Source organism: Sceloporus undulatus, chromosome 6, assembly GCF_019175285.1.
Source record: "Sceloporus undulatus isolate JIND9_A2432 ecotype Alabama chromosome 6, SceUnd_v1.1, whole genome shotgun sequence".
In the NCBI taxonomy this organism is placed as follows: Eukaryota; Metazoa; Chordata; class Lepidosauria; order Squamata; family Phrynosomatidae; genus Sceloporus; species Sceloporus undulatus.
In genome coordinates, this window is record NC_056527.1 from 81,336,838 (window position 1) to 81,353,336 (window position 16,499).

At 43.4% G+C, this 16,499-nt stretch overlaps 1 protein-coding gene across 3 annotated transcripts in view; it reads right to left on the reverse strand.

The window, feature by feature from the left end:
* MRC2 (mannose receptor C type 2) overlaps positions 1 to 16,213 on the reverse strand; it is a 77,570-nt gene extending 61,357 nt beyond the window's left edge. For all 3 annotated transcript variants that reach the window (XR_006104647.1, XM_042475266.1, XM_042475267.1), the window contains exons 1-2: positions 15,700 to 16,213; positions 2,494 to 2,901 (exon numbers count right to left, since the gene is read on the reverse strand). Coding sequence is in view for 2 of the 3 variants with exons in the window: in XM_042475266.1 (XP_042331200.1) it covers positions 2,494 to 2,901; positions 15,700 to 15,832 (541 nt within the window). In the remaining variant the exon portion in view is untranslated. The remainder of the gene's footprint in view (positions 1 to 2,493; positions 2,902 to 15,699) is intronic.
* Positions 16,214 to 16,499: the final 286 nt, after the last annotated feature.

Below are 16,499 nucleotides of genomic sequence, written 5' to 3' on the forward strand. Positions count from 1 at the left end.
GTGGGAGTCAGTATGACTAACTTTGCCTGGATCCAAACTAGGCCAAGAAGCCCTCCACAACTTCACCACACAGCTGCTTCCCAAGCAGACAGATGGTTGAACTTTGGAATCCAGAGTGCCTGGTGGTTTGTGAATTTGAAGCTGGGCCATTCTTGGGTAAAATGAAACTCCAAGCTATGGTGACAACATATAAATAACAGATATGAGCTTGGAAACAAGCAAAAGTCAAAACTCCATCTCTCAGAATCACTGTATTATTTTTTTCTATTTGGAAAATATGATAAACAGTGCAAAATAAATAGTTCAGATTTTTGAATTTCTAATGCAATGTCCTAAATGGGATTTCATATTTGTAAAACTGTTGAGCCTCCAAATAAGCACATTTTCTTTCTTGTTTAATATCAATAATGTTACATCTGCTTGAACAGTGCTCTTGCAGGTCCAGAAATGGCAGTCATGGCTCTGTGGATAGGAGACAGGCAAATTGGGCCAATGCAGTGTCAGTCTGGCTGGATTGTGCCAGCAAAGCTGTGCACTATACTAGGTGTGGCCCAGTCTGTATGGTTACCATTGTGGCCAATCCAGGGCTAGTTACAGAGCATAATGCTCCTGACTGGCCCCGGAAATAAGGCCAGTGCAGACAAAGTCATAGGTGTTAAACAGCATCAGGAGCAGAAAGGAGCCTGAGGAACCCCATAGACCAGTGGTTGAAGGGTCAAAAAGGAACTCCAGCACCACCTTCTGGATTCACTCCTCCAAGAAGGAATGAAGCCACTGTAATACAGTGCATCCAATTCCTGCAAGGTTTTTGTCTGCCTTTCAAAAAAAAAAAACTGTTCCAGAATGTATGGCAGTTTCTCCTACTGTCAAACCTCTGTCCAAAACAGATTCTAGATGATTCCAGTATTAAGTTAAAGCAGTTGTGTCAGGGAAGGAGCCATAAAACCAAGAGTAGGTTTGTAACCCCTGTGGTAAGAGATCCACAATCTACCTCTTGATTACAGCAGAGAAGAATGTAAGCATGTTCAAGTTAAGCTTCATAGGAAATTAGTGAAATCATGATACACTAGAGCTCATGAATAGATAACTGGTTAGACCCAGTTGGAACAGTAAAAAATAATTCTTCAGACAATTAATTCCTACAATATGGCCCAGTACAAGCCACCCAAAAAGGGTGGGCTGGCAGCGGCCTGTTTGCATGAGGAGGGACACCGCAGCAACCAAGCTGCTTGGCATCCCCCTGCCCAAAAAAGAATCGGGGAAAAAACAGGTTCTTTTTAGGATGATGTATGCAAATCATGAGTGCGCCATTGGTGCATTCGTAATGTAAGCGATGCACAGTGACATCTATACCCTGCACGTCGCTTATGTCAAAGATAGCGGCCCCCATGTGGACAGGAGGCCGCCATTAGGCCGCTGGCATGCCATGCTAGGGTTCCAGAGCATGCGGTTTAAGCGCGCTCTGGAACTCTAGTATCGGCAGCAGCATACCGCTTTTGGCCCATCTGTCCAGGTCCTATGTTGTTCTGCTCATACTACTTTTTTTCTTTTTTTAAAAAAAGCTTCACATTTATGATACCTAGTTCCATCTGAGAGTATTAAGCTTATTTGTCTGAACCATGTTTAGAGGCCATATGTTATGACTACCAATTGCTAAAATCGAACAGCAAGGGATGGATTTTAGCAATATGTCCTGCTTGAGAGATTCAAAAGCAACTTGGCTGGTCTCCATGGGACAAAATCTAAGACTAGTAATTCTGGATCTGGCAAAACAATTCTGACATACTATATATACTCTATATGTCTGTAAGATGGCCTTATGTATAAATCAAGGGCACGTTTTGGGACCAAAATTATGGATTTAAAGGATGTAAAGGACAAAGCAAAGGAAAATAATACCAAAGAACTCACAAAATTCCAGCATAACCTTTCATGTTCATCCTAAAGGCTTGAATAAGGAGAGAACTATGGTAAATGGTAACTGTGCATTCTGTGGTGGAGGTAACTAGGCACAGCAGGGGCTAAGAAAACATACGCATCAAAAAGGATGTCAATGCAAGAGTTAAGGTACAGTATTGATTATTATATATTAGAGAGAGAGAGAGAGAACCATTCCTTCTCTCTCAGTACTCATTTGAAGGGAAGTGCCTAAGAGCCACTGTCACCATTTTCCCACTCTGGCATCTAAAAGGGCCAGACGCTATGCTGTGGTGAACAGAGTAGAAGGGGTCAGTGCTTCTTTTAGGTTCTCTCAGGGTGGTCTAAGCTCTTGCTTTTTGCCATTCTATTCAGATATACTTATAAATGAGCATATACAGAACTCGTGAGGACTAGTGGCTTCTTTTCATTTGGGGATGGGGGTATGTGTATGCTTAATTAAATCACATGTTCTTGGAGTGAAGGATACTAAATTTTGAACTGGCTCAGAAATCCATGGAACACGGTCTGAACAACAACAAAGATTAAATTCTAAAGTTCTCATGCAGACTTTACCAGAATATGGCCTGGAGCACAAATCTTCATCATGGTTGTAAATCTTCCACTGGCCTCCCCGTGCTTGGTCACCCCTCTCAGCTGGTGTCAGCGACCAATTTCCCAGCCTGGAGTTCAAATACTGGGAAAGTTGGTCTCCCAGGGTCCTGCAGTTCCACCGCATGTTGACAGATTCCCGGTCGCACTCATAGGTTGCTAGTGCGTGGGCTGCTGCACTGGTGTTTGCAGACTTCCAGGAGACCCCCAGGCACTGCATGGTTCCAATGTTGAAAAGCCGGTTTCGGGAAACCCATTTCCACTTCTGAGCTGGGAGACTGGTATTGCAGATCCTGGAAATTTTCACCAGTGAGTCCTTTGTCTCCAGGCAGCCCTGCAGACCACTGCTATAGATAAGAAATATCCCGGAGTCTGAGAAAATCAAAACCAGAAAGGACACAGTAGAATAATAAAAGTAATCAGTGTCAACATCAACACCACCAACACCATAAAGCAGTCAATTCCAGAAAGCTGTTTAGTAACAGCCCCTTGCTTCATTCTCTCAGAGTCCAGAAAAGTTACTTTTTAGACCGTAACTCCCAGAATCCCCAAGTTATTCAATCCATGCAAATAGAATGTAGCACTGCATCCAAAACAGACAGCAAGTACATTATGGGATGGGAACTAAATTTGGAGGAACATGGCTTCAGTAGCCCTACACCTCTGGCAAAATAGTCAGTAAGAATCATGTGAGTCAGTCTGAAGATAGCAGGGCAGCCAACTAGAACAATAAACAATGCTCCGAAGGTGAATAATTATATACTGTACTTGCATAACAACATTTTGCTTGCCATTTTAGTTTCAAACGCCTAACAGAGTCTAACCCTCCAATTTGAGTTAACCTTTATAGCAAAATTCCTACCAGGGCCTCCAGGCCCCGGCCTCAAACTTCTTCCCTGCTTACAGACAGTATTTAGCTCTTAAGATGTGGCTTCCAAGTACCAATGTTTTTACAAGTTAACCACGGGCGAAATCTCTTTCCTGAGAAGCTACAAAAGAGGCAAAGAAAAAGAAGAGGTGTCAGCTGACCCCAAACAAAAGCAGATAGAGCAAGTTCTGGGAAGTAGTCACTTCCCCAAGATCCAAGATTTCTCCATTTTTCCTGGCTATGTGGCTTTTAAAAATCTTAAAGTTAGACTGTCAGACCAAAGAGGGCTTGTGCTTTATGACCCCCAAAAGATCAGCTTACTCTAAAAACAAAAGCTAAAGTTAGAAAATTACAACTTTCAGGAGAGCTTAGAAAATTACAGCCCCTGCAGGTTTCAGAATCTTTTCATGGAGTAGAGCGAAGGAGGGGAAAACAACACTGAGTTACCTGAGAAAGAGCTTAGAAGTAAGTTGCAAAAAAGAGCAAAGTATTTATAATAAATTTTTGCTTAATAATCACCAAAGCTGCATTGCAATCGTAACATTAAAAATGATAACTTCATTCTTTTTGCAGTGTTTCTATTTTTCTAGTTACAGAGTATGTGTGGCTTTGTGACACATGTTTTTTTTATTCCAGACAAGTGGTGGCAGCATTCTGACTTTAAAAGATAAACATATAACTGAAAGAATAGAGATCAGAGTACTGTAATATTCTCCCTCCCTCCTTGCTGCTCTAGATAGCCTGGACATGATATTCTGAACAAGTTCCAGCCTTCATACTGTCTTCAAGCAAAGACCCATCTACAGTATCAAGTAACAGTCCAGCCAAAAGAAAGGCTATCTGGGTTAAAAACTGGCAAATCAGCCATAGCTGGGCATAAGCATGCCTCACCAGTGAGGTCACTTGGACCTCCAGTGACAATTTTTGGAATCAAAGACAACTCTGAACTCTGAAGACAAGCTCTTTCAAGGAGGATGCTACTCCTTCTAAAACAGGTCAATTACACAGCTCCAAGACCTGAGGACTATCTAGCCACAACACCTTCATCTTGTTGAGATTTATCTTCAGTTTTCTGACCCCTCTCCCCATCTAGACTATCGCCACTTCTGGGCATTGCTCCTCTTCAGATTTATGTGGAAAGTTGATTGTCATCTGCATATTGATGGCTCTGTACTCTACATCTCCAGATGGTTCCTTTCAGCATTTCCATATATGTGTTCAACAACACAGGGGTGAAAATGGGACCCTATGGGAGCCCAGGGCAAAGCTATCAAGCAATCAAACCATAGCCCCAGGGTTACCCTCTGTTAGAAGTTCTGTAGGCAGGAATAGAGTTGTAAAACAGTCCTCTCAGTCCCCACCCTACAAATCCAATCCAGAGAAATATCATAATCAATGACAATAAATGATGCTGAGCAGTTGAGCAGAATCAACTGAGTAGCACTCCGTCTCCCCCTCAGAAAGTTAGTCTACTGGTTCAGTGTCATGCCCAACCCTAAAGCTAGACTTAAATGCTTCTAGATGATCGGTAGACAAAGTGTGGCCCTGGTGCCACATGCATCACCACCCCAACTGTTTTTGCAGCTTCAGCTCCTCCAGACTCATCCAACTTTTTCAAGCCAAAAACAGTGAATTGCCTTCCTTGGTGGTCAACAGGAGTGACAATTCACCGTTCAAATATTTTGGAGCCTCTCTGCCACTCTTTAACATCAAAGACACCAGTTTTTCAATACCAGAAACCTGCCTCTAGCCATTTCCATGTTTGTTTCATTCCACCTCACACACATTTTTAGGCAGTCTGTTTGGCCCCTGAGGGTTCACAGGGCAGAAAATTGACTCCAGGACTAATCTGCTATCTAACCAATATGCTGTCTAGCCAAAATTGTCTCCTAGATAATCTGCTATGAGCCCACCACATTTTAGTCACATTGTCCAAGAAATTGATATTGGGTGGATGGAAAATCAGTCAAAGATTTAATTTCCTTCATAGAAATAAAGTAATTTTTCAACTAGAAGTCCAAAAAGCCAAGCGTGTTTTAGGAAGTTCTGATGCTAGCAAAGCCAACTGATTTCTCTGTTTTCTTCTGTTTGGATTTGTAATCCAAAAGACTGGATTACATGTCATTCTTACCTTCTTCAAATTCTGCCCTGTTTGATATAATGAATGAGAAATATTAGTAAACAGGATAGAATTCACACCCTTTAAAAGATGGTGAATAAGAAAAGAAAGCAACAGGCTCAAAAGGGGTAATGTGAACTACCCCTATGGGATGACAGTGTCTGAATCCCTGCTCAGCTAAGGAAACTCTGTATTGGGCAAGTCACACTCTCTCAACCTGAAAGGTAGGCAATGGCAAATCTACTTAGAATAATCTTATCAAGAAAACCCTATGATAGGATTGCCATCAACTGGAATTAACTTGAAGGCGTATAACAAGAATAAGGGAAAGATTACAGAGACTGAAGGCAGTATCTCAAATAAATTACTGTTTGGGAATGTTTGAACCTCTAAGGTCCCACAGCAGATGGACTGAGTAGAAATGGCAAACCACTTCTGAATATTCTTCATCTTAGAAATCCCTATGTAATTCATGGGGTCATCATAAATTGACAAGTGACTTGAAGGCACATTTCATCTCCCATCCCATCCAGAGCAAGATGACTCCCTGTTCCCAGAATAGTATTTTTCCTAACATAAGCCCCTCCTGTAGCAGGGGTGGGGATGATAGGGCCCTCTAGATATTCCTGGATTGTTGATCCCAGCAGCCTTAGCCAACATATTCATTGGTGTAGGTTAATAGGAGGGCTACACAGTCCACAGCCCTGAATTATGGTGGTATTATGTATTACCCTATCATCACAACACACTACCTCCAGGGAGCAGGGTAGCAAGTAGATAGTGTTGTGCAGGTTTTGATTAGATGCCCACTGGACAATGAAGACCAAAAGTTGCAGTACCATGGAAAGCTCCAACTGAGCAACTTGCACCAAGCAAGTCTAAAAGGTAGAGGAGAGTCTTTTACACATTGAGTATGAACACCCTTTGGAGGCAGAGGTTCCAGCCCCTCCATGAGAAATGGAAGGCCTTAAAGGGACAAGGTCTCTGATCTGGACCCTAATAATCTTCCATCTCTCAGACACCCTTTCTAGGCTTCAACTGATGAGCCAGTCTGCAGTTATGGGTCTCTGGTGTGGAGGAGGCCACACTGCTCTGGTGTGGAGGTGGTAAGAATACATCTCTGAGACTGTGAATTCTGTAGGTTACTGTTTGGGAATCCCTGATCCTGTCAGTTTCCCAGTGAGGCCTAATCATTAAGGTGAGGCATGGGTCATTTTTCAACACCCCTGCTTTGGACTCAGCCATAGACAGACCTTGTTTAATTCCAGCCTGCTTTTCAAGGTTCTGATATTAGGAAAGGAGACAATTAACCTCTTTTTTCAAGCTGTTTTTGCAACTAAACTGACACCTATTGATGGCTGTTTCACCACTGATGGGAATCTCCCCACATTACCCTTTGTTTGTGTTTTGATTGCAAACACAGCCAAAAGAGAAAATTAATCACTCTCCTAGATCCTCCCCTGCAATTAGTTTCATAGCCCCTTCCCCAAAGTGAATGTACATAAGAAACATCTAAGGGTGCCAAACTGAAAACTGGAGAGAACTCCTGTACAGTAAGGTCAGCAGTTATTGCTTGTCATGCAACCAGGTAACAAGAAACTTCTGCTAAAATCCCCTCTTCTACATCACCATTAGATAGACAGGTGGTTTCTCTGGTTTTATATCTGGCAATCCTACAAACAAGCCCCTCTTTATAAACAACAACAGTCCAACAGTATATAGTTTGACATTCAGTGAGATTGCTGCCTCCATCACAGTCATTGCTGTGAGCTGGGCTGGCTTTACAGATTTTGAGGGGGGGGGGGACATACACAGAATACCTCTGGTTGCACTAAAGGTCAATCCAAGTGAAATTGCTGTTGTGTACTTCCCTCCTAAGCCAAAATCCCTTGTATGTAGGAGTATTGAGTAGCATTAACTTGAACCCAAACAGAGCTAGCAAAACACAAAATGAAAATTCCAGGCAAACCCAAAAGCTGAGCAGTGTACACGAGTCTAGATTTTTTAAAAGCTGCATTGGAGTCCTCCCTAGTGGTTTCCAGCTGAAATAATGGACAGGGCTCCTACCCCTGTTTGTGGCTGGATAGGAGAAGGAATTTCAGCAGATGTTGGATGTCACACAAACAACGGCTGCTGAAATCCTCTCTTCTACACAGTCATTAAAGAAACAGGAACCCTGTCCTTATTTCAGCTTGTAACTTTCATTCTCCTGGGATAGACAGGTTTGCTAGAGTGAAACCTGGAGAGAACTCCTGTCCCTTTCATAGCTGTACAGAAGAGAGTATTTCAGCAGGTGTTAGTCATCACACAATCAGATAACATGCAGCACCTGCTCAAATTCCTACTTTTCCACAGTCATTAAAGGGACAGGAAACCTCTCCAGTTTTGATTCTGGCAACCCTAGAGATGGATGAGTTTATGGGTGATCAAACCTCCAACCTCATTTGGCCTCCAGCTTTGTTGAGTGAGGGCTTTCTGCATCCAGGCAAAGTCTTCACATAGTGGAACCACACAGGCTCACAGGAGCCTTCCTGTTGTAGATACACAGGTGACTTTGCCCAACTCACCTGATCCCCCAGTGAAGCTCCCCATCATCATCACCCATCAAAGAGCATCAGAGATCCCATAATAGCTCCAGGACTGGGTTAGGCTGGAGTTGGCCCTCACCTGCACTAGGACGAAGTGTAGAGGAATGGACGCCAAATCAGCTCAAGTGATACAGAACTTGCTTTGCATGTAAACACTCCCAGGTTCTATCTTTAGCCTCTCAGAGGGGTGGAAAGGGTTGGAAAGACCCACTGTCTGAAACCCTTGAGAACATGGGGAGGCAGCCATTAAGGATAAGGTGGGGGTCACACTGACCTTCTGGATAGTTGCCACCACTCATGTCCTAAGATTTTTAACAATTTTGACTCAACACACACATGCACACACACATTTCCTAAGGCAATTTTGCCACTTTTGGGGAGGATATCAGGGGAGAGCTTTTTTGTTTAGCAAGGAGGTGTAAAGCAGTTTATTGCTTAGTTAAATAATGGATTTTCCTGGACCTAAAACAGCTGGGAGAGGGCAAAACATACAAAACTGCCTTCCACACTTCTTAGGGAGTTGTGAGGGGCTTTTTGAGTTTTTCGAAATTTGTGGAAATATATGAGTGGGGATATTTCTGGGGGGGGGGGCTTCCTAGGAGATCTGGATGTGGTTTGTGAGCTACAGTTTCTCCAGCCCAGTCTGAAAGCCATGATCACTCAGTGTACACTATAGACAATACTGAGCTACTTATGCCAATAAACTAACATCAGATTAAGTAACTCCCCTCTATTTCTGGATGGGATGCAAGTGACACACAAAGAGAAAGAACAGAAAAAGATAAAAATACAGGAGAACAGACATTCCAGTAGAAGAGAAATTGAGGAGATTATCGCACGGGCTTTATCCCATCATTCTCCTGACGGGAAACACACATGTTTATCTTCAAAGACAGGCTCCTGTCTGCAGCCTGTCTAAATAAACAAAATAAAATACATGACATGAACACTCATGTAGTCATAAGGACTAGGATGATAGCATATTTGAATATAAAGTTTAATTCAACAAAAAATATTGAAATCTTCAATATTTTATCATCACCATCATCAAAAGCAATAAAGTTGTCAGACCCCATGCACCTCTCATAAAGATGGCAGTGCACCCATTAGGTACAGAGAACATTACTTTGAGTGTTGTATGTGAAGATGGTAAATCTTGATTATTATTTTTTCTCTCTCCTTGTACCACGGATTTCAAGAACAATGAAACAGTTTTTTGTCCCATAGGTTCAAGATACTTATGATTCCCCTTTCTCTACAACAATGAGAAACTCTGCAGCTTTCCCACAGAAGCTGTGTAGCTTGTTTGCAAAAGTGTTGTTTTTCCAGAAACCATACAATCTCTCCTGAAAACTGTGCAACTTTTAATATGGAAAGGAAATTGTACAACATTCCTGTTGCTCAGAAATGTTGTTTCCAGGTCCGCCACATGTATGTTTTCTGCAAGATTGCTGTTTTTATGTAGAAAACAGAAATTTTGTACATTGAAAATCTTACACAACAAAAATGTTGCACAAAATCCAGTAAAAATAGACATGTAGTTTGTGGTGCAATGTTGCTGTTTTCTGTGCAACATTTTTGTTGTGTAAGATTTCTGTTTGCAGTGAAAGGGAGGTTGAGCTGTTTGGTATTTTCCCCATTCATACAAAAATCCTGCACAGAAAACAGCAATGTTGCATAACAAAACCACATGCCTATTTTTGTGCAAGATTGCTGAATTTTGTGCAACATTTTTGTTGAGCAACATGGCTGTTTTCTACAAAAAAAATAATCTTGCACAACAAAAATGTTGCATGAAAAACAGCAATTTTTTTTTTACAACAAACCACATATAGACCAACAACATCCAGAGGGCCACTGCTCAGCTTGGGGCGGGGGACTTTTTTGGACAACAGTTCTATGAAAGCCTCAGCCTAAAAAGGTCACTTTTCCCTGCTTTAGTAACTTCTCCAAGTAACATGGAAACCTACAACCTGTGCACCTAGATAATGAGTAGGTGGGTTATCTGAAGTTGATAGAAGAAAGGGAGAAGCAGGAAACTGTTGGGGACACATGGAACAGAACAACAGCACAACTAGGTAGAAGAATAGGAGAAGAAATGAAAAGGAATCCTAGCAAATGAAGTCCAAATCAATTGTGAAGATAAAGTCATAACGCTGATGTCTTTCTTCCCTCACAGATACTATAGGTAACTGTGTTCCTGCCATCCATCACTGGCATCTCAGGATTGGTGTCAGCTGGTACGGGAGGACAGCGGGGGGGGGGGCATCCATGCAAGTGAGGAAGGGGAGGAGAGGAGAGGGAGGTTTGTCTCTCCTTCATCTCTGTGTGGCTTCCTCACAGTGAGGAAGAAAGGGCAGGTGCCAATAGCAGCACCTTACTGCCCACAGGACAGTTCTGCCTGGTATCACCCCTCTTCTAGGCTGTCAGATGATGTACTGCCCACAGGACAGTTCTGCCTGGTATCACCCCTCTTCTAGGCTGTCAGATGATGTGATGCCACTGTCTACCATGACAAATTTTTCAAGAACCAAGGCATATTAGAATCTGATTCGATTCCACTTGGTTCCCACTTGGGCTGAATCAAATAAATCAATTCAGCCCAAAAAACACCCAATTTTACCAGCGTCTTTTTGATGTGGGAAAAATGGGTAAAAACCATGGCCTCCCCTTCTGAATTGCTTCAGGGATTCGAGTTAAGTGGGAACCATCGTGGTTTTCACCGGATCAAGATCCAGTTTAAAACTACTTGGGAACAATATGTGTTTCTTTCCTGTGGATTAAAGGCCTAAAATCTATTAAGTCATTTCACATTATGCTGTGGCTGAGAAAGTATGACTGAGTGGGGGTTTGAACCTTGGTTTTCTAGTGTCCAGGTCCAACACTCAACCCACTACTTCATACTGGCTCTAGAAGTTGTTCTACAGAGCCATAATATCCTGTCATAATAGTTATGATTCAAAGTTAGCCCAAGATATTTTTCTCCCTGATGTTAGGTAGCCAGCTGTGACTCTCCGATTCCCTCCACTATCAAAATCTACAGTACCCAAGGTTGGTCAAGTAATTTTGGTACCTGCAACAGAAAAGCCCACAGGAACATCTGTTCATCTTGGGCTGTAAAAACTCAGAAGGAATTAACTTTACAACGCTCACTTTAAAGATATAATTACATACACACAAGATCAAATGTAGATTTGGGGGGGTTGGTAGAGATTTTGGCCTCCTTTCACTATTCAGTCCTTTATCTGTTTACATGTACCTTTTCTATTTTACTTGTGGTATGAAACAACAATACAGCATCACTAAAATTAAATCAAATCACCAACAATTCATTGTCCTTCACAGAATACCTTAAACTGGCAGCTACCTGCAATAGACACCTCACTCCGCCTGAGCAGCAGGAAAAGTATGGAGAAATAAACTTAGTGGCTATGTTACAGGTTGGGACAGAACATGAATATTTTCCAAGTGTAAAGGAAGAGGTTTATTATTTGGGTAAAGTTTTGGTGGCCAAGAAGAAAGAAATCAGAGTTTTGAGTTGGTGATCTATTTCTTCCAAGATGTTAGTAGCCTGGCCTGAAATGGTTTGTGCAAGTTAAAAACATACACATACTGAGCATGAATAAACAGTTTCAAAGTTGCTGAGGTTCTGAAAACTTGCTCTTTTTACTACATAATTGCTCTATTCCCACTTCCTTTACTCCAAAGGAACGCCCCCATTCCCCAGCCTGTTTATGAAAGAGTAGACGTGCCGCCGTCTGCTGCTCCTGAAGATCTCTGGATAGGACCTACCGATTCCTCATCCCAAGCACGAGTTATTTTTCTCTTTGTACTCAAAATAAAGGACTATGTCTGTTTAACATAGCAAGGGCGAACCGTTTAAGAAGTAAAAAAAAAAGAAACGATATTTACCCAAATTAACTGAAGAAAAACTCTAAGCAGGCACCACTTCCTTGGATAACTATGTTATAAAAGCAGCTCACTTCCCCCTTTAAAAACTTCAAAACTTACAGGTCACCTAGTATACATCCACCTCCCCCAACCAGATGGTCTCCAGATGTTTTGGATGCTCATTCCCATCATCCCCAGCCAATGGCCATAGTGGCAGGAGATGACAGAAAATCACTCAACATCTCTGGAGGGCACCAAGTGGGAGAAATCTGGAGTACAATATTTTTACATAAGAATATGAAAGTTTCTTTTATTATGTAATAAAATATGCATACCTCATCTTTCCAAAACATTTGATTTGTCTAAGAAAAATATGTCTTGTATTTATCTTTAACGCAATGAAACCAAATTCCAGAAGCAAAAGTAACTGAATTGAAGGAAAACAAGAAAGACCATTAAGAACAGCAGTAAAAATCTGTCAACCAGTATTCAGTAAAATGGCTAACAACCAAAGGCCTCACGCTGCGGCAAGACACTGCGTACTAATATCATTCACTTTACTCTTCCCAAAATATTGGTTTAGCAGCCACAGTATTTTAAACACAAACTATGCAAAACTCACATAGTACCTGAGAACTGAGACATCACTTTCTCCCCTCTTCTAGATAAGTGAACTGATGTGCACATGGGAAAACTGCTGTCTGTGTTTTAAAATGAGGATGATTCTGGGTCGTTGCAAGGTGAAGCTAAGCTGATCATGGGCCAAACCATATCAATTTGAGGGAGCCTAGGTTTTTAAGTACAAGGTGTTGAATATGATATGAGCAGTGGCAAAGGTTTTTCCCCCCTCATTCAATTCTCTCCCCACCCCATTATTAATCCCATAGTGGAGGAAGTAAGTCACCTCCAGTATTTTGCTGCCTCGGTAGTGCATTTTCTTAAGAGGGAAGCGATCAGCAAAAGGTCCATGATTGTACTGATTGCATGTAGGAGCATGGTGTAGTGGTCTGAGTGCTGGACTATGACAACCGAGACCAGGATTTGAATCCCCACTGACCCATGGAAACTCACAAGAATCCAAAACACACTCCAGAAATAATCCAGTCTGAGACCTCTTTAACTGCCTTGGCTCAGTACTAGGGAATCCTGGCAATTGTAGTTTATTGTGGCACCAGAGCACTCTGACCGAGATGGCTCAATGTCTCACAAAACTACAGTTCCCAGAATTCCCTAGCATTGAGCCAGGGCAGTTAAAGCGGTCTCAAAATGGATTATTTTGGCAGTTTGTTTTGGACCTAGGTGACCTTGGGCAAGTCATACTTGCTCAGCCTCAGATGACAGTCAACCTCCCCTTAAGAAATCTGGCCGAGAAAACCCATGTTAGGGGTAGTCAGAAATTATTTGAAGGTACAGAACAGCAAGCCTACCTTGCTCAGTCTTCAGTTACCTATATATAAGTTAGTTGCACTCTTTGATCACTCTCATCCCTCCATATGTGTGGCTTTGATATTTGCAGATTTGATTATTCATGGATTTGATTAATATGTTCTCTCTAGGAATATCTAGGTCCTCCAGTGCAACTCTATGGTCAACTATAACTAAAAGTTGCACCGAAAGACCTAGAGATTCCTAGAGAGAACACTATACTAGGCATTTGTAGCTCCTCCAGTGCAGTTCTATGGTCAGTGTCTGTTGGATGTTGACCACAGAGATGCACTGGAGGACCCAGAGACATGGTGTTTTTGTTAGTTGTGGTTTTTCCATATTCACGAGGGTCTTGCACCCCTAACCCTAGCGAATATGGAGGGACAAGTGTACATCTTCTGTCATTACTTTGCACCTCGATCTTTCCAAAAGCAATTCCAAGACAGGGCAATTCCAAGATGGGGCAATTTCTAGATTCCATTTTTACACTTCTTAGAGCTCCCAGCCTTTCTCCAATTGCCTCTTGATTTTTCGTATGTTAATATTTTTCTCTTCGTAAGCCACAATGGGGCTCTTGTAGAAAGTTATCGTGCTGCAGCGGCTTGTTTGTTAGTCTACTGGTCATAAAACACGCAGAAGCCGGAGCAAACTCAGGATTCATAAAATATATTTTTTCACTGTCTAGTACAAACCATTGACCCATCCAGACACTAGAGAGGTTTTGCCAATTTGGCCAAAAATGAAAAAAGAAAAGAAAAAGAAAAAAGTTCAATGCAACTAGGCTAGACCAGCTCACACTGAGCAACGGACAAAGCTCTTGAGACCAATACATCTCTGCCATTAGCTTCAAGCCTATCTCAGTTGCCTTCTTAGCCAAACCTCTAGTGTCAATGAACAACTAGAGACACTCTGTGTGTCTGTGTCTGCATTTGGAAGCACTGCTTTCTCTGGAAAGATCTGCTGGCTTGAAGTGGTGTGTGGGTTTTATTATGGCTGGATATGTCTGAAAAGTCTCAAGGGTGGGATTTCATCCATGAGGGAGTTTAAAATGCCAGACCTAAAGGACGCAGAGCAAGAGGGTCCCTTCCCAAGAGCATAATTTCCAACGCAACTCCTTGGAAAGAAGGTCATGAAACCCCACAGAAAAGTACACATGTTGTTGTTGTTGTTGTTGTTGCTGGGGAGGTGGACACGAAGCTGAGTTTTTGAAACCAGCAAAGTTCATCTCGCCAGCCAACCAGCCTTCCACCCTCCTCCCTTTTTTTCTTTCTTCTTTGCCATTCCAAACCACATCTGGTTTCATTCAGGGCTCTCCTTTCCTTTCCAAAAATGAAGCACAGCCCACCTCCCTCTGTCCCTCAAAAGGTGCCCCACAATTACCCCACAAGAAGAAGAAGAGGAAGAGGAGGAGGGGGGAGAAGAAGAGGAGGAGGAAGAGGAAAAAGAGGAGGAAGAAGAAGAGGGAAAAGAGGAGGAGGAGGAAGAGGAACAGGAAGAAGAGGAAAAAAAGAAGGAGGAAAAAGAAGGAGGAAGAGGAGGAGGAAGAGGAGGAGGGGGGAAGAGGAGGGGAAAGAGGAAGAGGAGGAGAAAGAGGAAGAGAAAGAAGAGGAAAAAGAGAAGGAGGAAGAAGAAGAGGAGGAGAAAGAGGAAGAGGAGGAACAAGAAGAAGAGGAAGAAGAGAAGGAAGAAGAAGAAGAAGAGGAGGAGGAGGAGGAAGAGGAGGAGGGGGAAGAGGAAGAGGAAGAAGAGGAAGAAGAGAAAGAGGAAGAAGAAGAGGAGGAGGAGGAGGAAGAGGAACAGAAACAAGAGGAAGAGGAAAAAGAGGAGGAACAAGAAGAGGAAAAAGTGAAGGGGGAAAAAGAGGATGAAGGAGGAGGAGGAGGAAGAAGATGAGAAGAGGAAGAAGAAGAAGAGGAGGAGGAGGAGGAAAAAAGGAGAGGGAAGAGGAGGAAGAAGAGAGGAGGAGGCGTAAGAGGAAGAGGTGAAGAAGAAGAGAGGAGGAGGAGGAAAAAGAGGAAGAAGAAGAGGAGGAGGAAGAAGAAGAAGAGAGGAGGAGGAGGAAGAGGAAAAGAAGAAAAAAGGAGGAGGAGGAAGAAGTAGAAGAAGAGAGGGGGAAGGAGAGAGAGAAAGAGGTGGAGTAAAGAAAGTATGTGAACTTTATGTATGAGCCCCTCCTTTTTTTGTGTTGTTTCCCCCAACAGGAGGCCCTCCCTCCCTCCCTCCCTGGTGCCCTCTTTTGGGGCCTGGTCCCCTTTGCCCCCCAAGGGTTCCCCTGGTACCTGAGGGAAGCGGCGCGCAGAGCCCGGGCTCCGAGGGCAGAAGGATGCCAAGGAGGAGGAGGAGGAGGAGGAGGGGGGGGCAGCAGCAGCAGCAGCCAAGCCGGGGCCTGGAGGGGGGGCCGGGCACCTTCATAGCCAGGGAGGGAGGAGGGCTCCCCAAGAGCCTGGCAGCAGAACCCCCTTGTTTGTTTTGCCCTGGCCTTGGAGTGCCCCCTTCCCTTGGCCCTTCTTCTTCTTCTTCTTCTCCTAGTTCTTCTGCTTCTTGGGAAGGTGATGGAGGGAAGAAAGAAGGAGGAAGAGAAAAGAGGGAGGATGGAGAGGAGCAAAAGAGAGAGAGAGAACTTGCCCCCCCCCCGAAAGCCCCTCCCAAGAATTCAGACGCTGCGTCACAGAACCCCACAGGCTTTTGTGGGCGGAAAGGGGAAAAGGAGGGCGGGAAGGATGGGGGGAAGGAGAAAGAGGGGGAAAGAAAGAGAGAGAGAGAGAGAAGTTGGAGAGGCTGCTGCCTTGAAAAGACTTCCCAAACTTTTTTTCTTCCCGCGGTTTGGCAGCTGGGTCTCTCTCTGCTGCTGAGAGGAATTGCAACACGTTGCAAGGAAGAAGGGGGGCTGAGAGGGAAGGAGAGAAGGACTGAGGAGGAGGAGGAGGAGGAGGAAGGGATCCTGGGGGTCTGCTCCTCCTGGCCTTTGGCAGAAAGCAAAACAAACATTTCTCTCAGGAGACAGAAAGGGCCCTCGGCTCTCTCTTGTCCTTCTTTCCCTCCTATCCCCCTCTCTTTGAAAGGCATCCTTCCCCATTAA